Source organism: Piliocolobus tephrosceles, chromosome 3, assembly GCF_002776525.5.
Source record: "Piliocolobus tephrosceles isolate RC106 chromosome 3, ASM277652v3, whole genome shotgun sequence".
Classification (NCBI taxonomy): domain Eukaryota; kingdom Metazoa; phylum Chordata; class Mammalia; order Primates; family Cercopithecidae; genus Piliocolobus; species Piliocolobus tephrosceles.
This window is the reverse complement of record NC_045436.1, coordinates 37404746-37429490: the sequence shown is the minus strand read 5'-3', so window position 1 is coordinate 37429490 and position 24745 is coordinate 37404746. Positions and strand designations below refer to the sequence as shown.

The 24745-nt window shown below is 36.4% G+C and overlaps 1 protein-coding gene across 7 annotated transcripts in view; it reads right to left on the bottom strand.

Moving 5' to 3' along the window:
• The window catches only part of FBXW7 (F-box and WD repeat domain containing 7), a 216732-nt gene that overhangs the window by 84670 nt on the left and 107317 nt on the right, over positions 1–24745 (bottom strand). For 5 of the 7 annotated variants that reach the window (XM_023227650.2, XM_023227608.2, XM_023227630.2 and 2 more), the window contains exons 2-3: positions 8087–8136; positions 6918–7487 (exon numbers count right to left, since the gene is read on the bottom strand). In XM_023227650.2, the coding sequence (XP_023083418.1) occupies positions 6918–7156 (239 nt within the window). In that variant the 5' untranslated portion in view covers positions 7157–7487; positions 8087–8136. The remainder of the gene's footprint in view (positions 1–6917; positions 7488–8086; positions 8137–24745) is intronic. The other 2 variants (XM_023227614.2, XM_023227641.2) reach the window with 1 other exon arrangement.

Genomic DNA, 24745 nt, shown 5'->3' with positions numbered 1-24745 from the left:
TATAATCCTAACACTTTGGGAGACCCAGGCAGGAAGATCACTAGAGTCCAGGAGTTTGAGACCAACGTGGGCAGCATAGCAAGACCTTGTCTCTACAGATAATTCAAAAATTAGCCAAGCGTGGTGGTGCCACAGGTGGTCCCAGTTACTCTGGAGGCTGAGCTGGGAGAATTGCTTAAGCCTGGGAGGTGGAGGCTGCAGTGAGCCGCGATTATGTCACTGCACTCCATCCAGCCTGGGCAACAAAGCAAGACCTTGTCTTAGGAAAAAAAAAAAAAAAAAAAAAAAGGTGAAATGACAACTGTTCACATTACAGTTTGCCAGTCTTCAACTCTCAACCTGAATTAGGATTGAAGACAAATTTATCAAATTTTTTTTTTTTTTTTTTTTTTTGAGACGGAGTCTTACTCTGTCGCCCAGGCTGGAGTGCAGTGAGCCAAGATGCTCCGCCTCCCGGGTTTACGCCATTCTCCTGTCTCAGCCTCCTCAGTAGCTGGGACTACAGGCGCCCGCCACCTCGCTCAGCTAGTTTTTTTGTATTTTTTAGTAGAGACGGGGTTTCACCGGGTTAGCCAGGATGGTCTCAATCTCCTGACCTCGTGATCCGCCCGTCTCGGCCTCCCAAAGTGCTGGGATTACAGGCTTGAGCCACCGCACCCGGCCAATTTATCAAATTTCTACTGCTCAAAAAAGTGAAGAATTTTATGTCAACTTAAGACAAAGCTTACCAAAAATGTCACCAGGTAATACCAAATGAACTGCACCATGAAGAGAAGCAACAACAGGTTCAAAGGAATTAGATTTTCTAAATCTAGGAAGGTATAAAGATAGGGGATTTGGACTTGGATTTGAAGGATCTGGCTGGCGGGAAGGAGTATCATTCAAAATAAGTAGAGGAAAGGAGATGAAACCAGGTAGAAACTATGGTAAGATATTGGATGACTTCAAATGTTCTCATTTAGGTTTGGCTTTATCAGTGGGAAACAGGGTACCAGATATCTGTATTGAGGCTATTATCTATACAGAGCTAAAAATTCATTTTAAAAACTCATCCAATTATTCATACTGCCAACTCACCGTCAAGGGCATGGCATCATAGCCTGATGCAAACAGAAGCACAAGCAAAAATGCTCTTTACATTTTTAAACACTAACCCTCCAATTTTTATCTTACAAGTGCCTGGTGGGTAAGAAAAAGAGAGACTAAGTGATCAAGTCTGTTAAATTCTTCAGCAGGCCCAGACTCAGATCATAAGAAGTCAAGTTACTTTTCCATCCACTGACCAGAAGACGGGACGATTGAGAGAAAAAAGAAAATCTGGGTAGGAAAATAGAAACTTTGTTTTTGGGAAAGAAACTATTAGTAGTTTTAGTTTTCAGTGGACCACTCAGATGATGATGCCCAACAGACAGCTAGAAATGCAAAACTATGGCTAAGGTGAATGAATGGAGCTTGAAAAATCATTTTGGAGTTATCTACCAAAGTGAAAACAAAATTCATCATGATATATTCCTATATCCTTTTTCTTCATACTGTCTTCCCTACCACCAACAAAAAACAACATTAAAAATGGATCAGATCATTATAATAATACACATAGGAAACAATTTTCTTTGGAAGTATTTTGAAGATAACTATTTGTGATATTTGTGTATATTTCAGTGAGGTTTATCATCTGTATAAAGAACAAATCAATGGAGCGCTATAAAACAATTTTAAAATGGCCCATTTGGGGTGAAGATTATTCTTTAGTCTACAATGAAACCCCATAATTAAAATACTTTTTGAGCTGGGTACGGTGGTCCATGCCTGCCGTCCCAACTACACAGGAGGATCTCTTGTGCCCAGGGGTTCAAGGTCAGCCTGGGCAACACAGCAAGGCCCCATCTCTTAAATAATTAATAATAGTAACTGTCATGACCTGTAGTGAATGAGATACAGTTTATCACCAACATTTAGAGTTATTATGGTTTAACATAATATTAACAAATATATTTAAAACTATATTAACAAGCATTAATTAGAAATTAACCATGAGCTAAAATTCATTGTGGCATCCATATGGAAGATTCATTAAAGCATTTAAATATACAGAAGCTATAGTTAAAGATTAGAAGGAAGTCTCGAGAAATTGACTTAAATTCTAATGAAAGGAAAGGGTACATATTTTATCAGCTAGGGAGATCTGTGGGTAGCATCGGCTTCAAAATTTATGTCTATTTTTATTGAAGATGGGCCTAGCTTATTATAGTATTCTTCTAATCCTCCTGTGTACCTTTTTAAAAGAATTTATGTCTCTACTTCTTTTTACACTAGAGGGTGACATGATGACTGAATGCTGAAGGTCGTAAAACATACATATAGAGACTGACAACCGCTGTGGGTAATGAAGTGTATTTTGTAGGATTTGGGGTAAGGCACAAGAGACAAATAAAATGATGTCATAAGGCCTGTATCTGTAAAATACCTTGAGTGTCCCAGGCACTATGCTACCTGATTTACATAAATTATTTCACTTAATCCTTACAAAAACCTTAAGAGGTAGGCAGTCTAGTCTTTATTTTATAGATAAAGTAATAGGTTCACTGAGATTACATACTTACGGTTATATAGTAAGTGGCATAATCAGAATTCAAACTCAGATCTGAAAAGTTCTTATCACTCTAATATGTTAAGGGAAAACCCATCTCACCCATTGTCCCCATTTCTCCCATTTCCATTATCCTCCCCACATGTTTAAAATTGGGCTAAACTATGCTGAGTCAATGTTTCATTTTTCCTCCTTCACAAAGGTAGGGGACATGGCTATTCACTGGGCCATGTTTACTAGTGGATGTTACTCAAGATGACTGCCTTAAATAGCATTTTTTGCTCTCTGGACATGTCTACACCAAACAGAATTTGAACTTAAGTTATTTGTCTTGTAGGTAGACTAGGCCAGGGACTTTCTGAAGAAGCTATCATTCTCTAGAACTCTACAACAGAGTGTAACTTAGAGCCCTGTTATATTTCCAATGTTAGACACATTGTCCTACAAAGTTTCTCAGCAGCTCTGGTCCTAGGAGGTGGCTGGAGAATGGTGGACCAGATACCCTGATTGGTTAATGATCCTATTACCTGATTCCTCTACTGTTCAGAACTTATAGACAAGAAAGGGTCTTATGCCTGCCTCTAAACTCCAATACACTAGATGTTTCTCCACACCTCCCCCCCTCTCTATTTATTTATTCTGAAACAGGACTCTCTGTGGCCCAGATCACTGCAGCCTCAACCTCCTGGGCCCAAATGATCCTCCCACCTCAGCCCTCAAAGTAACTGGAACCACAGGTGCATGCCATCACACTTAGCTAATTTTTGTATTTTTTGTAGAGACAGGGTTTTGCCATGTTTGCCCAGGCTGGTCTTGAACCCCTAGGCTCAAGCAATCTGCCCACCTCAGCCTCCCAAAGTGCTCGGATCACAGTGTGAGCTACCACACCCGGCTATCCTTTATACATATGTATTTTTCGATAAACATTTATTTCTTATTTGAGGTAAATGGATAAACACGGTTTAATTACTAAGAGGAATCTAACAATCAGGATGGGAAAAAAATAAGACTAATTTGAGGTAAGGAAGTTATGTGAGACGAGAACAGGTGGAAGAATCCAACAATCAGGATGGGAAAAAAACAGACTCATTTGAGGTAAGGATGTTATATGAGAAGAGAACAGGTGGAAGCCACTAAGATAGATATGGAAGCATCAGAAATTAGTGCTCAACATACTTCTCTTCATCAAAAGATCAGGATACCAGATCTGGCCTAATAATTGTCTCATTTGTTTTTCATGTTAGTAGAAAATTAGTTGATATTCTGCATAAAATATGTCAAAGATTCTTCAATATGAGCTGGGCACTCTTCAGAAAACAATTTTTAAAAAGAAAAAATATGATAAGGATGTTGACAAAGGAAGTAAAAACTGAAGAGACAGACATTTATATCTGGAGAACCAAGTTGACTCTAGAATTTACAGGCTAGTCAAATTTAGAGGAACAGCCAGCACACAACCTCTGCTTTTTTACGGATGTTTTATGTTAAAAAAAAAAAAAAAAAAAGCATGTTTTACGGATTCGAGACAGTATGACCTCTATCAAATTTTTTAACAGTGTCATTTCTTCCTGATTACTTTAGCCTTGAGCTGTAAAATCTTCAATAGTGTTTTGTTAAGTGCTACAAAGAAAAGTAGTTAACTGAGCTCTCTGTCCTTTCTATAGGGTAGCTCTGATCACTTCAAATGGGACATAGTATTAGAAAATCATCACACGCCAGAGTCTCTATGACTATATTGGAAATCTTGTTTAGTGATGTTTGTCATATTCCACCATAGGGGGCAGCATAGTACATGGAAACAGAAAGGGGTTTTTTGCAATTAGGCAAATCTCTCATCACTTAGTGTGATCTGGGGTGGATCATTTGGCCACTCTGTAACTTTTGTTTATGTATCTGTCGTAGGCTCTTTCAAACAGTGTGAGCTTAATAAATAGCAATTCTTGACTATCACTTCCCTTGACTTTTAACAGTAAGACAGTATGGAATTTTTAACATATATTGCTTGCCATAAGGCTCCCAAAAGAACAAACCTTTAGTGACAAGGGGGGAAAAACTGTCCTCAGAGTTTTGACAGTTTTCAAAATGCTTTCAAAGAATAAAGCAATGCAAGGAAGAATTAAAAATCTTTTTTTCTCATTAATATCATATTTGCTTATGCAGCATATTTAGGGATGATGGATAAAATTCAGTCTAGCTGTCCACAGGGTTTGTTTATGAGAATGCCAAAAAATAAAACCTGAAAGGTATCCTGAGTAAAATTTGTAGAAAGCTAATCCTATATTAACATTTAAAAATGGGATTTCATTTCTTATGCCTCTACTCTCAAAAGTCAAAGTTTAAGAAGACTTGAATGACACTATGGTCTAAGGTAACGTCTGTAGAAGTGTCTTAACTTTATAATGATCAAGAATTTAAAGCTCCTCCAAAATAAAGTACTTGAACTAGTGAGAGCTTCTATTTATTGTATTAAAACATCTACAGACGGAGAATATTGACATTTTCTTTTTAGGTAAAGCAGTACTAAGCAACTTTTCTAAATGCTATTGAAAGTGCTCTGGGAATACTCTGGCAGAAGGGTTTTAGGAATGGACAAAAAGGAAAACATTTACAAAAATTTCAGACTGAAATCGTACTTATAGAAGGGCATCACTATCCTGGCAATCAAACAGCTTTGTATTCTTCATGACATACTTATCTCATGATCATCTCATGATCAACAATATATCAAAAAGTATACATACACACTTATATAATAAATGCATATACACATCTATACTGTACATGTGTATATATCTAAATGCATACACACATCTATCCCTGCTATGGTCAGGGCCCAGTCCATTCTTGTTATCTTGCATGTACAAGAATAACTGTTATTCATGATTCAGAACCACTAGAAAAAAAACTAACAAATTCAGTACACTTCGTTTTTAAAGAGGTAATCATTATACACATAAAATTTCTGTTAATGATTTTATCTTGAAGGTAAAGATAAAATACCTGTCAAACTTGTGAAATGGAAGGTTTCCTACAGAATATAAGGATGACTTTTCCTTTTGGAAAAAGATAAACTTTTGTCTAACTAGCTTTTTTTGCTTTTAATTTAAAGTGTAGCAGAAATCAGCAATAACTCTGCATTGTTCTGCAAGGCTTAGTTTTGATTGAACCTCTTTCTGAAATAAGATAATGCAATTGGACCTTAAGTATTAAACCCCTATTCCTCTAACTGAACCCTCAGGAAAAAAAGAGATGTATAAACTCCCTTTTGATATAGTAACCTTGAAGAAGGAGATCAAGACTGAGGGGACAGAAGGGAGGAATGACACTATATAAGGTCTGAGCCTTAACAAAGCAGTGTATAGTTGTTAGCGGTAGAGCCATCTGGCTGAGATCCAAAGCTACTGCTTCAACATCTTGAGACAGGGATGATACAATGGATGAAAAATCACTACTTGATGTCACGTCCTTCTAAGATCATGTCAGCTAAATATAATCTGACTTGCAGACAGGCTAGGTAAATTAGGGCCAAACACATTTTAGAAAGTTAAAGTTTTACAAGCAGATGTAAAACATGATTTAGCAATTCAACTATTATTAATCCAAGTGTGTAAGACACTTCATTCCAAGTCAAGTTAGGTTAAATGATATGATGTCAAATCAGTTAAATCAGTTTGTATATTGTTTATGGCCTAAAATCACTGTAAAATGTAAGAAATAAGCAAGTAGGAGTAAGAGGATGAACTACCACAGACATTAATTTCTATAAAACAAGTAAGCTATTATTCAAGTTAAAATGTTCCTTTCCAAAATATAGTTTAACTTGTAAGTCTATTCTACATGAATATTCATTATTTCTAATTCTCAAATGATAAATAACTAGAACTAATTTGAGGCAACTTTTGAGTAATTTATGCCTTAGAGTGACACTTGTAAATAGCCCACTCCAGCAGCTGCATTTTGTAAATAAAAAGCTTCTTCGTTACTTGATTTACACAAATTATATTTCACCCAAAACCTCTACACCCCACACAAGCTACTAATCCCTGCCTGGGACTCAAGGTTTAGACGAAAATTTGATGTTAATAATTTTTCATAGTAATAGGCTCAATTACTTTCCCTCCATTTGTACTCAGATTGTCCCATTATCAGTATTTCTACTTGTTAATACTTTCCAATACCTTCTGTAAAACAAAAAACTATTTCATTTTATTATTACATATCTTAAGATTAATTTTTAGTAATACAAAGACTGAGAGGAAAGTTTCATTACTTAAAATAGGTATGTAAAGTTTCCCACCCAGGTTAACAATATAATGAATATACTCACTTTTGTTGTTTTTGTATAGAATGGGGAGGAGAGCTGGTGAACGGGCAGGTCCACAACACTACTGGAGTTTGTGACACTGTTACTATGTGTATGTTCATCTTCTCTGCTACTATCATCAGACTGATCAAAATCATCACTCTCCTGGTCCATCTCCTCCTCCTCCTCATCCTCCTCATCTTGTTCACCAGCATGTTCTTCATCTTCCTCTTGTTCTTCTTGGTTTCCTGAGGAGTCCTCATCTACCGAAATAAATCTATTATTGTTTTCTTCCAATTGTCCTTGCTGGGAATCATTTTGGCCTCCAGGTCTAGGTTCTACTCCAACAACTTCACCATTCCTTGCAGTGTGCTCCTCCTCTTGTTGTCTGAGTTGCTGTTGCTGTTCCTCCTCTACCACACGATTCATCTGTTCTTCATCTACCTGGCTTGAGGAAGGGTTACCTCTCAGAGAGCCTCCAGTTCGTCGTCTTTTGCTGCCCACAGAGAGCAGTTCCTGATTCATTTCCAAAAGCCAGCTTGCTACTTCTTGGACCTTGGCTAGACTATCAGAAGATGCAAAGGTTTTCACATTCTGCAGGGGAAAACAGTGGAAAAAACAAGATTTGTATAACCTATATTATGTTCTACTTTCATGTTATATGTCTACATTCTAAATATCATTAATGATTGCAAAAAAGTATTGATGCCACCAAGGCATTAAAATGCTTTTTAGTAAACAACATAGAACATTTCCATTTTAAAAGTTGTAAGACTTTATAAAGACATGCACAAAAACCATAGTAAACAACATTAATCCCTTTTAATAATTTTTAGCATAAAGATTTATAGTTTAATTCCTTTGACCAATAAAACATAATCAAGCAAATAAAACAATTTTAACTTTATATCAGTAGTTCATAGACTACATCCTATATAAAACTTCCACAAAATTTTAAGAAGTGTATCAAAAAAAAATTTCTGTGTTCAGTTAAATTTGGGAAATGCTGAGGTAAATCAGATTAAAAGGCTTTTTATCCTGGGTATTTTCCAAACTTCTCTGATCACAGAATCTTGCCTTCAGAAACAGTTTTCTAGCAGGTAACAATTATAATCATTATTGTTTTAATTTTTTTACAAATGACTGGACAGAAACAAAAAATTTATTTAAAAAAAAAGTTCATAAGTTCATACCCTCTGACCCAGTAACTCCACTTCTGGCAATCTATCCTAAGGAAGTAATCCTAAAACAGAAAAAAAAAATTATACAGAGGATGCTCACTGCAGTTTATCCACAAAAGCAAAAAATAAAGATAAAAATAAATGTAAATAAAAATAAAAATTCAAATGCTCAATATAAAGGAATCTATGAGATGGGATATATACAGTGTAATCCCTAAACATGACGTTCATAAAATATTTTTTAAAACATGGATGTTATATTATATTACGCTAAGGGGAAAACACTGGAAATAATGATGATTATAGTATGATTTTTAAACTGTATGAAGACTAGAAGACAACATTTCAAAATAAACTGCATCTTAGGCAGTGGTATTACAGATGCTTTAAACATTTCTTTTTATCATATTTCTCAATTTTTATATATCAAGCATGTTTACCTTTATGTTTTTTTAATCTGGCTCTAGAATTTTATCTGATACAGCATCTTTTCATGATATTTATTCTTACACTTTATCTTTTGTTGGTATCTATACAGACATCTTTGAAGTCAGATAAAACAATGCCAATATATTGTGCACACACAGGAAATTAAGCACCCGTGATCTAAAACTTGAAACTGTTAACAAATAAAGTATTGTCAATTCTAGTCTTTTTCAGAGAAAACCTTTAGTATGATTTACAATAGTGTATCATAAAACATAAACATCAACAAACAGAAGTCCATATCCTAAAATTTGAGGAAGGTCTTTTATTTCTTCTTACCATAATACAAAATGTCAAGATATATCAAATATTAATATTTGATATATTCAAGTTCAGTCACATTAGTTACCGATAAAATCATGAGTTATATATTTATATATTTATATATATTATTTATTAATATATGTTTTATATATATATAATATGATTTTATCGGTAACTAATGTGACTGAGCTTGAGTTCAGTAAAATAAAATCTGATGGCTAACAAACAACATTAAGGTTCATGGATTTCTTGGCAACTGGAAATGATGGGAATAGAAATGATTCAAGGTCAGGAAGAATACTAATAAAAGAAATAAAATTTTAAATTGAAAATGTTCCTCACTTTGCAGGCAAGGTAATCAGGCTTAAAATGATTTAGTAAATTTCTCAAGATTACTAGCTTTAAGTAAAGCAGGGACAAGAATTTAACACCCAAGTGAGTCTTCTTTCATACACCTTGAAGTAACTACATAAAATCCTGAAAAGAATATTATTCTCTAACACTGATACTGCCTTCTTTTCCAAAACTAGAATCACTACAATACTCAAAGATTATTACTCTAAAACAAATTATTTGCTAAGCATTCAATATGCTTCGTGTACATGTCAATTTTCTGGAGGATAATGTTTAGAATAATGTATCTTTCAAGTTAACTGATGACATTTCATCTTTTTGACCAGAACCCACAGTGAAATTATGTTTAACATCACAACTCTGCATGCATGCATTTAAACATATTAAAACAATGGTTTCCGAGAAAGGGAATCGTGAAACATTTCTGGTATCTAAAGTCCCTATAAATCACCACCGTTAATGAAATACAGTTGATTCGCATTCACAGTAATTGCGTTCTATAAAATTGCTGCAACCACTGAATTAACAAATACTGAGCCATTGCTCCTAGGGGAAAAACAGTTCTCACAAGCCTCTGGTCACAACATTGTTGCCAACTGATCAACGCATAACCTTTTTTATGTGTGTTTCTGTCTAAATATATCTTTAATATAGATTGATTCATTAGCATTGAACTCATGGTCAACAGCATTATAACTAATGCCTGAATCAAGTTTATTTAATACACATTAGTTTATCTTTTAAGGCAAATTACAGCCTTCCTGCACTCAGGAACATTAAACAGAACTTCAGGACTATGTTTTGGGGCCATTCTAACCTGCACAATCCCAAATGAGGAAAATGCTATACTTTTCCTCATGGACCATGAAAATGACACTTGTTTACGGTATGACAGCTGCAACAAGAAGGCAGAGCATCACCCTGTTGATTTCAACTAGAAATAGGTTTGTCAGGTGGCTCAAACTTTGTGACACTCTGCATAGTACATGTCCACAAATGACTATGAAAGTATCATTTGTGGCTGTGAAAGTGACTGTGTTGTTACAGTTCTGCTAACCTAACAAAGGATAAATGATCAGAGACATTAAAAGCTCCATTAAAGGTATTAGTCAATGAATGTTTCAAATAAATTGAAAGTTCAGATAGCTCTGATAAAATAAAGTTGGACTTCGCATAAAATAATGGCTGGAGAAAAGAACATTGCTTTTCCTTTTGTAAGTGTGGGGAACAGCACTCTTCTGGCAGTGTCTTTCAAGGCAGTGGAAAGTCCAGAGAGGTCCTGACCTATGGGTACTTTGAAAAGATGCCTACAGTCAACTCCATTCTGGATGAAAAAGAGGTATAATAATTCTGCTGTTCAAACAAATTTAAAATAGGTTACTTAGAGAAAGTAGAGCTACTCCACTTTCCCCAAATCCTAGAAAATACAGGGTAGCTTTTATTGACTATCCTTTGTTGATTTAGTGGCATTTCAGGCCTACGTTGGGTGGGGGGGTGTATTTTAGACAACTTTCTCATGAACTTTTAAAATATTTTCTCAATAATCTTGTTTTTCAAAATGACCTTTGATAATTCAAAATCATTTGAAATGTTTACTCTAGGATGCTTAAAGGAATAAAAGTGGGCACAGACACAGTTGTTAAATAAGTGGAGCTCTGAGAGCCTGTCTTATATTGAAAGACAGTTGCGAGCTTCAAAGGAAAATTCCAAGGCAAATACTAACTTTGAAATCATAGTAGACACTGAGGAATACAGTTTATACCAATAAAACAATCAGTAGTTTAAGCAAATTACTAAAGCCTCTGAATCATTGGGCAATATTAACATTTTCAGAATTTACATGGGCTGGTATAATCCATTAGACTTGCGCTACAAAGTAATTTAAGAAGCTTTAGGACAAAGATAACAAGAAAGTAAACCAACTGTACTGATCATCAGGAAGAGTAACTCAAAGCTTGGAACCACTTTCTGCAAGAAGTTTAGGATTTTCACTGAATTCTAAAAGAGCCAACACCCATCACTTCACATATGAACTTTCTATACTCCAAATTAATAATTAATTACTATGATTAGGAATAAGTACCTGAAATGCATAATGAAATAAGTTTTATCTTACTAATCCACTGCTCAACACCCACTAAGAGCTTCCCATTTCACTCAGAGTAAAAGCCAATGTCTTTTATGGTTGCCTGTTGGGTCCTTCTATCATCTACATACATCCCCACCACTGTGAACTCATATTTTACTTCTCTCTTTCTCACTTTCTGTCACCGTTCTTTCTTGAGGGGTAAAGTGTGCTGCAACCTCAGAGCCTTTGTGCTGGCTATTCCTCTTTTTATTTCTTTTACTTCCTTCATGGAGGACTCTGTTCAAATGTCCCCTATTCAATACTTTCTCTAACCATCCAACTTAAAAATAATACCCACCAGCATCACCTCTTCTTTTCCTTTGTCCTGGCTTTACTCATTTCCACAGCACTATACAAAAGCAGAAATAGTACCTGCTATATAGTAAATACCTACCTATCCATCTATCCATCCATCAATTTATTTCTGTACTATCTGCCTTCCCACACTAGAATTTAAGTTCTATAAGGAAAAGGGACTTTTGTTTTCCATCACTATTATCTCCAGCACCCACAAAAATGCCTGACTCATAAGGCACTCAAAACATTTGTTCACTGAGTAAATAATTATGAAACCTTTTTTTTTTTTTTTTTTTTTTTTTTGAGACTGAGTCTTGCTCTGTCGCCCAGGCTGGAGTGCAGTGGCCGGATCTCAGCTCACTGCAAGCTCCGCCTCCCGGCTTCACGCCATTCTCCTGCCTCAGCCTCCTGAGTAGCTGGGACTATAGGCGCCCGCCACCGCGCCCGGCTAATTTTTTGTATTTTTAGTAGAGACAGGGTTTCACTGTGGTCTCGATCTCCTGACCTTGTGATCCGCCCGCCTCGGCCTCCCAAAGTGCTGGGATTACAGGCGTGAGCCACCGCACCCGGCCTATTAAACCTTTTTAAAGACAATCATGTACTATGCATGCTCTTCACCAAAAGAGAACTTCAAGCCAGGTCACAAACACAACATCAATTACTTTAAAGACATTTTTTAAAGTTGTACTCCGTATTGAACAAGTCACTTGTAGTACTTTTGAAACTGGTAGGACATAAATCCTAATATCTTAACACATATTTGTGAATTATCTACTAAGTCATAAAAAATCATTTTTCCCTCGGCATCAAATTTCTTGTTATTTTCAGCATAGGATGTAAAAAACAACTGTGTGACTAAAAAGATTAACACTTTGAAAACAAGTATCATTTTAAAATATTTCTGGTTCCATATTTTCTATACAGCAGATGAGAAATCACATTTGTAACTTTAAAGATGAAAATGTTTCAGGGACTGCAAAATTTGATGAAAAGCTCCTTAGTAACGTACGTTAACAAAATCAACACAAAATGGGCAATACTGGCGAGTGTCATCATATATGCAGCAAGTAATTCATAAAGTTTTATGGATGTACGCTAAATAATTTAAATCGACTTGGCTAGTCAATCATATATATCTTTACTGCAAAGGATGAAAAAGACTATTCCTCAGTCCACATGACAATATATACTTTTTGTTACTTGAATTATAATACATATTTTGTTTTGGCTACATTTAATCCCTCATTCCCGTTCATGCCACCACCTGTGTGATATGGGCTTACTCCATAATAACTAAATTTTAAACTGGTTATTAAATCTCAGTGACTCTTTTGCCATTTTTATATCTTTATACTCTGTTGGTCACTAGCTCTCTTTTCAACTCTCTCGTGTCCCTTAATTTTCCTGGTACATTCCTCAGTGCATCCCTCAGGCAGCACTGTTACTGTGCTCCATCGCTAGCTCCTCCCTTCTTTGTTGTTTCTTTGAAAGTCAGGGTTTCAACTACCACATAGAAGCTAATGATTCACCATACTATTATCTCCAGTCAGACTCCTCTACTGAGCCTATTAATTTCAAGAAGGTGTCCCAAAGTCACACCCAACTTCATTATTTTAACATCCAAACTTCTATTTCCCCACAACATGTACACATACGTGAGGCCCAAATTTGTTCTTAGATCCTTCTATTATTTTCTCTATTTCAGTGAATGGAACCATATTCTAGCCAGTTGCTGATGTAAGAAACCCAGATGGCTCTTCTTCCTTCTTTTCCTCAACAATTTAGTCAAAAAGCTATTAGATGGCGCCAAGCAAGCTAGGCGTATATGTGGGAGGCAGGTAGTCCAAAATTCGGGAGTTGAAGCAGAATGAAAAGAGCCTTCCTGTAGTGAGGGATGGCGGCAGGGAGGAACAGAGGCAGACCAACAGGGGTGCAAGGGGTGGCAAAGCTTGACTCTAAGAAGCATGAGGAATAATCCATATAATAAAGAAGTCCCCGTAGGTCAAAGGCAGAACAGAGTGACAACATCCCCATGGTTGGGTAACACAGTAAAGAGTGTTCACATGAGGGAAGGATGTCAAAGGCTGAAGGAAAGAGGAGGGTGTAGTGGCCACAGTGGTACCCTACTCAGATGTCCCTTCAACCTAACCTGCTATGAGGAACAGAACTGCTTGACAGCCTCTAGCTATCGCACCTTGGAATCCATGGCAACCACCCCTGGCCTTGCTGCCTCTGGGCTTCTCCCAGCAAGCTACTGAGCAGGGTGGAAGTACTAGAATGGGGATTGCTCCAACAGACAATGTGGGAGGGTATTAGGGTGGGGTGGGAGATTCCCTGCACATCAAATCTTGTCTTGACATCTGTGTCTCAGAGGACCCAAACTAACACAAAAAACATCTGTGTAAAAGTACTGATATCAAAAGCTCTTAGGGCAAAATGTTTTAACATCTGAAAGATGTTATAGAATAGTTAACTTCATTAAACAAAGGTCATTTCACTCATTAAAAAACTCTTATACACACACACACAATCCACTTAGCAGTGGAAAACTTCTCAATAGGGTATCTGAACTGAAACGGGCCCTTTAAAGAAAACAGCAGGCTAGATTCTGTTGAATACCTGAAACATTAATAGCTGTAGAAACTAGCCTACGTAGTACTTATGTTTCAGTGTCTGTAAGGTGTGAAAAAAATGGTTGGGTTTTTTTTTTTTTTATTTCAAAGGACAACATTCTTAGATTTAAAAGGAAAATGAGCTTTTGAAAAACATTGTACAAAAGAAAATCTCGAAATGTTTCTATTGCTGTTTGGGCTTGAGAGTGAGGAAGGATATCAGCAAGTCTCAAGTCTTATTGGAAATCACCTGGAGGAGCTGCAGAACAAAATTGAACACATTTTCCTTCACTTGAACACAAGTGTAAAACTGGAAAAGGGATCCTGTTTCTGAATGTTCTGACTGTGAAAATTTGACTTCAGAAAAGAGGAAAAAGATCTGCAGTTTTACCATACATTAAAGATGAGTTTCACTAATCTTTCCCAGATAAGATGTAGATTTCTATGAAGAAAAGATTATCATGCTACTCACAGAAAAAGAGTGAACATTATGCTGCAGCAATTTCTCACACATATGAACAATCTTTTTTTATTCAACAAACAAGAATAAGCTAAGAAATAGTCTTATTTTAGTTGAAAATGAAATTAACACGATTTTCTTATCTCATGCTTGACCTGTAATTGATATGTGCAACAAGAAACAAGGACAAAAGACAAATACAATTTTTACATTAAAGAGATAAATTCACATTAAAGAGATAAATATAATTTTATCAAAATTAATTAAAAAATAATACTTTTATGCATATATCAGCCTATACAAGAAGTAATCTAACTAGTAGGCATACAATTGAGCCTGATTATATCACTGAGTAAAGAGAAGTTTTTCAAAATCTGGTTTAAAATTGTGTCTAAATTACACTTTTATTCATATTGCTTTGGCTTATGGTTTTAGTAGCTTTACTATAACACTGTCAATTAATTTTCATTTTGTAAGCATCATTAATTAAAATCAATTTATAATCTTTATTAAATTAAATCTGCTGAGCCTAAGAAAAATGAAATGCCATTTTGGCTTATGCTAGTTACTTAAGCAAAATGTATTACATTTCTTATGAGTCCGTAAAATTTATAAAAAGATATTAATTTCAAGTAAAGTGAAGCTTAATTACCATGGGGCTGGATTTTCCCCCAGGAAAAAGTAACTTAAACATCATTTTTAGTTTTAAGAATGGGGTGAAAATTACTCTTGTGTATATCACATCACATTTGGATCTCACATAACAGAAATGTGTGGTAAGGCCCACTAGGATAAGGTAAACACAGACACACACACACACACACACACACACACACACAGCGGCAAAGTCTTAAAAAACAAAAAGAAAAAAATGGAGTTTCCTCTGCCTTCTGTAATGACTTTTACTGGGGCTGCTATCCTTTGTGAGTTGAAGAAACCATACAAAAAGAGAAGGAGGTTCATGATTTCACCAATACTTATACCTCAGAAAAAATGCAGGTTCAATTCCAGACCACTGCAATAAAGTTAATATTGCAATAAAGCAGGTCACAAAAATTTTTTGGTTTCCTGGTGCATATACGTCACATTTACACTACTATCTATTAAGTGTATAATAGCATTATGTGTAAAAAAAAAGTACATACCTTAATTTAAAAGGACTATATTGCTAAAAACAAAATGCTAATGATCAACTGAGACTTCAGTGGCTGCTGACTAATCAGTATGGCTGTGGCAATTTCTTAAAATAAGACAACAATAAAGTTAGCCACATCAATTGACTCTTCCTTTCATGAAAGACACTATGCTATTTGACAGTATTTTACCTAACTATAGAACTTCTTTCAAGATTTGAGGCAATCTTCCCAAACCACCCCGGCTTTATCAATTTATCAACTAATTTTATGTAATATAAGTCCTGTGTTGATATTTCAACAATTTTCAAAGCATCTTCACTAGGAGTAGGTTCCATCTCAAGAAACAGCTTTCTTTGCTCATCAATAAAAAGCAACACCTCAGCCACTCACATTTTATCTTGAGATTTCAGCAACTGTCATATTGTGTCAGGCTCTACTTCTACTTCTCTTGCTATTTCTACCACATCTGCAGTGACTTCCTCCACTTTAGTCTTGAGCCCTTCAAAGTTGCCCATGCAGTTAGAATCAATTTTTATTAATACTGATATTTTGACCCCCTCCCATAAATCACAAATGTTCTTAATGGTACATAGAATGGTGAATCCTTTCCAGAAGGTCTTTGATTTACTTTGCCCAGATTCATCACAGGAATCACTGTGGCAGCTATAGCCTTAAGAAATATATTTTTTAAATAATGAAACTTGAAAGTAGAAATAACTCCTTGATCTGCGGGCTACATAATAGATGTTATTATGTTTATCAAGCATGGAAAAAATAGGAATCTCTTTGTACATCTCCATCAGAGTTCTTGGGTTACCAGGTGCACTGTCAATGAGCAGTAATATTTTCAAAGGAATCTTTCACTGAGAGCAGTAGGTCTCAAAAGTGGGCTTAACATATCTAGCAAACTGTGCTGTCATCCAGGCTCTGTTGTTCCATTTATAGAGCATGAGCAGAGTAGATTTAGCATAATTCTTAAGGACCCTGTGATTTTCAGAATGACCAATGAGCACTGGCTTCCACTTGAGGTCACTGGCAGCATTAGCCCCTCACAAGAGAGTCAGCCTGTCCTTTGATGTTTTGAAGCCAGGTACTGACTTCCCCTGTCCAGTCAAAAAAGTCTTCGATGGCATCTTCCAATAGAGGGCTGTTTCATCTATGTTGAGAATCTGTTATTTAAGGCAGCCACCTTCATCAGTGATCTTAGCTATATATGTGCTGTATTTCCAAATCTGTTGGGTTTCCCAAATTTATAAGCCATTATACAGTTTTAAGGGCAGTATGTCTGAGTATTATACTGGAAAGTTTCTATTGGAATCATTAAGATAGACATCAGGCATTTTAAGACATTTCGTTAAACTCTCTATCTCTTTCTGCTTTGAGACAACACTTACTATGACAATTTAGAATGAAAATGATTGCTGAAGATAATCCAGATGACACTGGACTATTACTGATGAAGCTCTAGGGAAGTTTATATTAGATTAGCAGATCTATAATATTTTTTAAAAAACTATTTCCTTTTCTAGAGTAAAATAAAATACAGATACAGAAAACTATACAAAAACTTTATACCTCCGTATATTCAGAGAATACATTCTTGTGACCACCACACAGTGATTTGCCAGCAAGCCCAGAAGCTCCTCCAAGTGCTCTGATTCAGTCATAGCCCTTTCCTTTCCTCTAAGTAACTCACTTCTTTTAAATTATTCTCAATTACATCCTGTATTTATCCCTTTAACAGCTAAGTAAGCCTCCCTAGATAACTATTATTTAATCTTGACCATTTTTAAGAAGAGTTGTTACTTCTATTCAGTCTCTTTTAATCTACAGGTTTATTTTACATTCTTTTCTTTTTCTTAAAATGTATGTTTGATCTGGCTTTTAGTAGTGTAGATTTGACTGATTATTTACACATAATGCAATTCGGCATATTCATCTGGTCTCTTTATTTCTGGCTAATTGGAAGTTGTATTTTTGTTGAATTCTTCCTTTACTGAAGTTGTAATCTTCTTGAAATTTCTACTTGGTATGGCCTCTCTGTTTGCTACACAAATGAAGATTTTTACTAAAAATACAGTATTTAAAGTGGGTATTGAAGTACTATCAGGGGGAAACCTGGGGTGGAGTAGGAAAACAAAACAAAATATTACAAACGGGAATAATTAAGAGTTAGGATATGTGAGATGTTTGGTTTTACTGGGCTTAAAGTAGAATTGTGGGGTATGCAATTGCTGCAAATGAGGCAGATGGACCAAGAGATGAGGCTCAAAAGAGACCACATGCAACTTTTGAGAGTCTTTGTATGTCACAGTAAGGAGGATGAACTTGTGAAATCACCGAAGGGTGGAATATATAAGGAGGAAGCTGACACTGTCATATCTATGCCTTAGGATATTTTGGCAGCAGTGAAAACAAAGCAGGTAGACAAGAGTGGAGCCCTGCTCTTCAAAATTTGGTCATTGACTGGCAGTAATGGCATCATCTGGGAACTTGTTAGAAATGCAGAATCTCAGGTCCCATTTCAGATTTACCAACTCAGAATCTGCATTTTAACAGGACTCCTAAGTGATTCATATACATAGTCAATTGATGTCTGAACCAGTGACCTGCAGAGCCAATGATCTGCAAAGCAAGTGAACATTAGCTTTATTTTAAATTTTAAGAAAGAAGTCTTAATTTATCTAGAGTACATAGCATTCATTTGATGTTTACGTGTCACTTTATTTGCCTAATAACTAGCTGACTCTAGATCCTTAGCAGCATTAGATTTAGTATTTGAAGTTTCGACCCTACATACCTTTGATATGTAGTGATTTGTAACTTACGACATAAATTTGAATTCCTTAACATGTTGCTAATTACAAAACACTAGTGTCTGTAGCAGACTATCAAGAAATTGAACAGGTTTTGTTCTCCACTCATTATTAACATATGCGGTAACTCACCAGGCACTTAAAACAAGTGCGCTGTGGTGCAGGGTACTTTTTGTTTAGTGACAGAAATGAAAAGATCAAAGAATATGATGGTTTTAAATACATATGATAAGAGGTAGAGAGAGTTTTAAGTAATAGAACTATTCTATATTTTGGATGTTTGGTTTAGTGTCTCTAACTATATTTCTGTTTAATGTCAAGTGCATAATATATTCAAACCATTTTATTTATTACATTTAATAAACATTGATTGTCTTTTTAGTCAAAGTTTCAGAAAAATGCAAAAAGTCTTGTTCTCAAAGGAATGCTCCCTGGACCATGCACATCAAAGTCGTGGGTGGCTGCTTGTGGGGGTAGAAAATATTAAAAATGCAGAAACTGGGCCCTACCACTGAATCCCAATGTGCATTTTAAAATAAGCAGCATCCTGGTCAGGCACGGGGGCTTTCACCTGTAATCCCAGCATTTTGGGAGGCAGAACCAGGAGGATCACTTGAGCTCAGGAGTTCAAGCCTGGACAACATAGTGGGAACCCCATCTCTGTAAAAATTGAAAAAAAGAAAAAGCATCTCCCAAGGAATTCTGCCAGAGCAAAATTGTGTTTTTCCCCCTCAAATCTGGAAACCATAATTGTTCACTTTTTGACCTTTTACTGGAATACAGAATACACTGAGAAAAGTAACAGCACTCAGATAAAAAAACAGAACATTACTGCTATTCCCGAACCTCCTATGGTGACTCCTTTTAGAAACTAGTCTAGCACCCCACCCCTCTATACACAAATATAACCACCATAGTTGACTTTTAACACCGTAGATTAGTTTTACCTGTTTTTGAACTCTTTAAAGTGGAATAATACAATTTATACTCTTGTCTGTTTTCTGTTGTTTTTGCTTAGCATTATGTCTGTAAAATTTGTCTATATTGTTAGCTGCAGTTTGTCATTCTCATTCTCATTGCTGTGTGGGTCTCTGTTGTTTAAAAGTACCAGTGGTAAAATTATCATTTATGTGCTTTACGTCTGATGGATATTAGAGGTATGGTGGTACCACTGATTGGCACCAAAATCAAGTTTGATAGCCACTGTTGTATATTATTTGGGAATATGTGTACTCTTGACATGTTTGGCAAATTTTTATTTCTCCAATCTAAAATTTAGAAAATTATAATTTTAAAATTTTATCAATAAAAATTTACAGGGTTTTTACTGTCAAATATCTAATAGCTTAGCTATCTCACGCTAGAGTAATACAGCACCACCAACTTTTTTAAGTAGACTATAGCACTGAGGAATTAAATAGCAAATAAGGGAAACATTTCTTTATGAAATCATTTCTTTTAATAAATTAAAAAGAAATGAGAGTATTAGAATACCACCATTTTGCAACCTTCCAGTGTATTAATGGATGGAGGCAGTGAATATCAACAGCTGCTAAATTCGTAAGAGGGAAACCAGATGCTAGATGACACATAATGAAGTAACACATTATTAGGCAAAGGAACAAACCAAGTTCAATAAAGCCTCTGGATCCAACTTCCAATTTGCCAGAAATAAAGAGACCAGATGAATATGCCGAATTGCATTATGTGTAAATAATCAGTCAAATCTACACTACTAAAAGCCAGATCAAACATACATTTTAAGAAAAAGAAAAGAATGGAAAATAAACCTGTAGATTAAAAGAGACTGAATAGAAGTAATAACTCTTCTTAAAAATGGTCAAGATTAAATAATAGTTATCAATTGTACTTTTGTTGAATTCTTCCTTTACTGAAGTTGTAATCTTGAAATTTCTACTTGGTATGGCCTCTCTGTTTGCTACACAAATGAAATTTAATCCTAATTTTATCTAGCTTGTTTTACAAGCATAACCACACCAATTTCATTAAATGATTCCTCATGCGGCATGACTTTAAACTCTGTCACCATCCCATTTGTCTTTCTCAAAGAGCTCCGGTTGACTGCTCCTGTGAAGTTGTCCATCTATTAATGTAAATGTTTTTTCTAATTTTACAGAGCTCCCTGTTGTATTGTGTACAGTGGTAAAATAGTTTTCTGAGATTTCTTGACTGTTTTCCCAAGTTTCTGTGGCCCTTCTCTTTCCTTTGTCTCTATTCTGTGCGATTTTTATTTCACTCCCACAGTTTCTCATTACTCTGAGGCCCTGTTATGGAATGAGAGCCCTGGTTTTGAAAATTCACAGAGACTAGACTTCTCTTGTCCCTGTAGTCCTGGCTGAGGGCCCACTACTTGTCTGTTATCCAAGTGGGCAAACGTCCTACCAGTTTTCATCTGCTGAGTGGCCGGTTATTTGGGAAGATGCCCCTGTTGCAGGTCTGATCTCTGTTGCTTCCTTTTGCTTGTTCATGCTGTGATACTGATAGCATGTAGGTCTTGGGGATGTCGGTGGTTTGCCTTTATGCAGTTGTATTTTAGGGGTCTGAGCACACTCTGCTATTGAGTTTTGGTTTTGGTAACTTCTTGCTCTGTTTAGAGATTTGGGAAGATCCAAATACTGTGTTGCTGCTTTCTTCCTAGACTTGTTTTAAATTAAATTAACAAAGTTAAAGTGTTTTTTTTTTTGAGATGGAGTCTTGCTCTGTCGCCCAGGCTGGAGTGCAGTGGCGTGATCTCGGCTCACTGCAAGCTCCACCTCCCAGGTTCACTACATTCTCCTGCCTCAGCCTCCCAAGTAGCTGGGACTACAGCATCCACCACCAGGCTCAGCTAATTTTTTTTATTTTTAGTAGAGACAGTGTTTCACTGTGTTAGCCAGGATGGTCTGGATCTCCTGACCTTGTGATCCACCCACCTCGGCCTCCCAAAGTGCTGGGATTACAGGCGTGAGCCACCGTGCCCAGCCAACAAAGTTAACATTTTAAGCTAACTTTTCAAAATAAGTAGCTATTCTTTAAAATAGGGAGTAATATCTAAAAGATTTAAATAATACAACAATTTGTACTGTTATACAGAGATAATTTTTGACAAATGAAATGACAGTTTGTAAAGTATACATTGATACTTTTAAATTTATTTGAATGTCAGATGTTGAAAAGTTAATAGTAGACTTGCATAATATAAAGAGAATTGCTTTACAAAGAGAAAATTCCTGTTATTTATGCAAGGTGGCGTCATTCTTTGGCACTAGTAACTTAGCATAACGGTTAAGATCTTTCTTTCATACCTCTGGTTTGGGAGGTAGCTGTTACTTAAGGCAGGGGTCCCTGACCCCTGGGTTGTGGACCTGTACCTGTCTGTGGCCTGTTAATAACTGGGCTGCATAGCAGGAGGTGAGCAAGCTGGCAAGTGAGCATTACCGCCTAAGCTCCGTCTCCTGTCAGATCAACGGCAGTGTTAGATTCTCATAGGAGTGAGAACCCTACTGTGAACTGCGCCTGCGAGGGATCTAAGTTGCCTGCTCCTTACGAGAATTAAACTAATACTGGATGAAACTGATCTCAGGTGGAACAGTTTCATCCAGAAACCATTGCTCCTCCCACCTTCCCCTGGTCTGTGGTTGGTGCTCCATGAAACTGGTCCCTGGTGCCAAAAAGGTTGGGGACCTCTGACCGAAGGGATCTGGCAGCTGTCCAGAATGTTATGGTAAAAGCAAATATCAATTGGGAACAATGTATAACTATTGTGACTCCCTCACCCCTAGTAGAGTTCTATTTTGTCCTTGAAAGACAGCTTCACTGGTTATAAAAATGTGGTTGGGCATTTTCTTTCAGTAAAGGAAGCTTGTTCTGGCTTCCACTATTGCTATTCAAAATTAAGTCAAATGCCTAATTGCAGTTCCTTTCTAGGTAAACTATGTTTAGTTGTTTTTTTTCTTTTTAAAAAGTTTTCTCTATCTTGACTATTCTGTAGTTGTACTGTAATGTGTCTAGATGTTAATTTATGCATATTTATTCTGGTTGAGATTCACTGAACTTTCTGGATTTGATAATTGATGTATTTCAACAGTTCTATTATAGAAAGTTCATAGCTGGCCAGGGGCGGTGGCTCACGCCTGTAATCCCAGCACTTTGGGAGGCCGAGGCAGGCGGATCATGAAGTCAGGAGTTCAAGACCAGCCTGGCCAATGTGGTGACACTCCCGTCTCTACTAAAAATACAAAAACTAACCGGGCATGGTGGCATGCGCCTGTAGTCCCAGCTACTCTGGAGGCTGAGGCAGAAGAATCACTTGAACTCGGGAGGCGGAGGCTGCAGTGAGCCGAGATTATGCACTCCAGCCTGGGTGACAGAGCGAGACTTTGTCTCAAAAAAAGAAAAAAAAAAACTGCATATAGCCATTATATCTTGAAATATTTACTCTTCCTCATTCTTCTGCTTATATCTTTTTGGAACTCCAACTAGATATATATTAGAGCTGTGATTCTATTTTTCACACCTCTTAACCTGTCTTGCTTATTTAGTCACACATCTCTCAAGCTGCATTCTTCCGAGGAGCTTTTTCTGTAGGAATTCTTTGAGCCTTGAGTTGAGTTTATATTGCTTCAGAGAAAACTAAGGTTTGCTTCAGCTAGTTGCCCAGGAACATTACCACCTGGTTACCACTTTTAATTAAGGTCACTGCTTGGGGATTTCAGAGTGACACAGAGCCCTGTGTGAGGGCCTGCTTATGATCATAAATTCTTGGGGTGTAGGTGGGGCGGGGATCCTGCTTCTTTACCTGGAGCTAAAACTAGGACAGAAAAATCCCTAACTGTCCATTTTTGTGTGGTGGGTTTATTTTCTATTCACCCTGAACAATTATGGGTATTCACCTTGTAGAGCTCCCAGCTTTATGTGGGGATTTCCTATTAGAGAACTATCTTATGTGGCCTTTTGGCTTATTTTCTTGCCTTCAGCACCTGTGCCAGTACGTAAGTTAGAAACCCAAGGTTTCCAATTTTGAAAAACTCTCAGGGCAAAAGTTGGTTTTAGGCCATGCTTAGCTCCCAGGGTCCTTTGTACTTGGCCATATGGATTTCTTCTTCTTTTTTTTCTTCATGTCAACACTGTGGTTTTATTTATCTATCTGACCTACTATTTTAATTTTTGTTTTATCTGGTATTTTAATTGTTTCATTTGAGAAGGTTTTTCATAGTATTTTTTCATAGTATTTGTTTGGTAGTTGGCCATTCTACTAGGAGTTTAGGAGTTATACTTAACTCCTTCCAGGGAGACCTTGGAAGATACACCTCCGTATATTCAGAGAATACATTCTTGTGACCACCACACAGCAATTCATTAACCTCTGCAATTCATTAGCTTCTGTGACATTAGACTGGGAACTTAAATGTCTAGAATCAGTTTCTAAACCTGTAAAATAAGGGGATTAGATAAGATTGCCTCTAAACCCTTCCAGATGAAGAGTCTATTTGTCTTTGTATGCCTCATAATTCTGAAACCTAGAAGAGCAGTTTCCAGACCTTTTGGTCTTAGAACCTCCTTTATACTCTTAAAAATTATGAAGGACTCCCAAAAGTCTTTTGTTATGTGAGTTCCATCTATTGAGACTTACTGTATTAGAAATCAAAACTGACAAACTTTTAAAACATAAGTATATTTGCATTAACTATCAGAGGAACATCATAACAAGTTGTAGGGTCAAATACACTTGGAAAAGAATGACAACAAAAAAGTCAGTAACTTCTTAATATGTATTGTGAAAACAGGTCTGACCTTTCAGACCTCCTGCAAAAGGTTCGGCAACCAGTGGTCCCCAGACCAAACTTTAAGGACCACCGACCCTATTCCTGACCTTTGAGAGCTTAAAGAATGATTTTCTTTCCACCTAAAAAGAGTTGAAGTTACACCCTTTCCCGTGGAACCTTGGGTAAGTTTTTGCTTTGGAAGACAGTTATTCTAATCTTGTAGGAAGTACCCGAAATGGGTCAAGATTTGAATTAGGTAACCCTAATTACTGACTGGTCTCATTTCTACTGATACCATACTAAACTCATGACAAAGCAGCCTACAGGTGTGGTTATGCTTAGAAAATAAGATA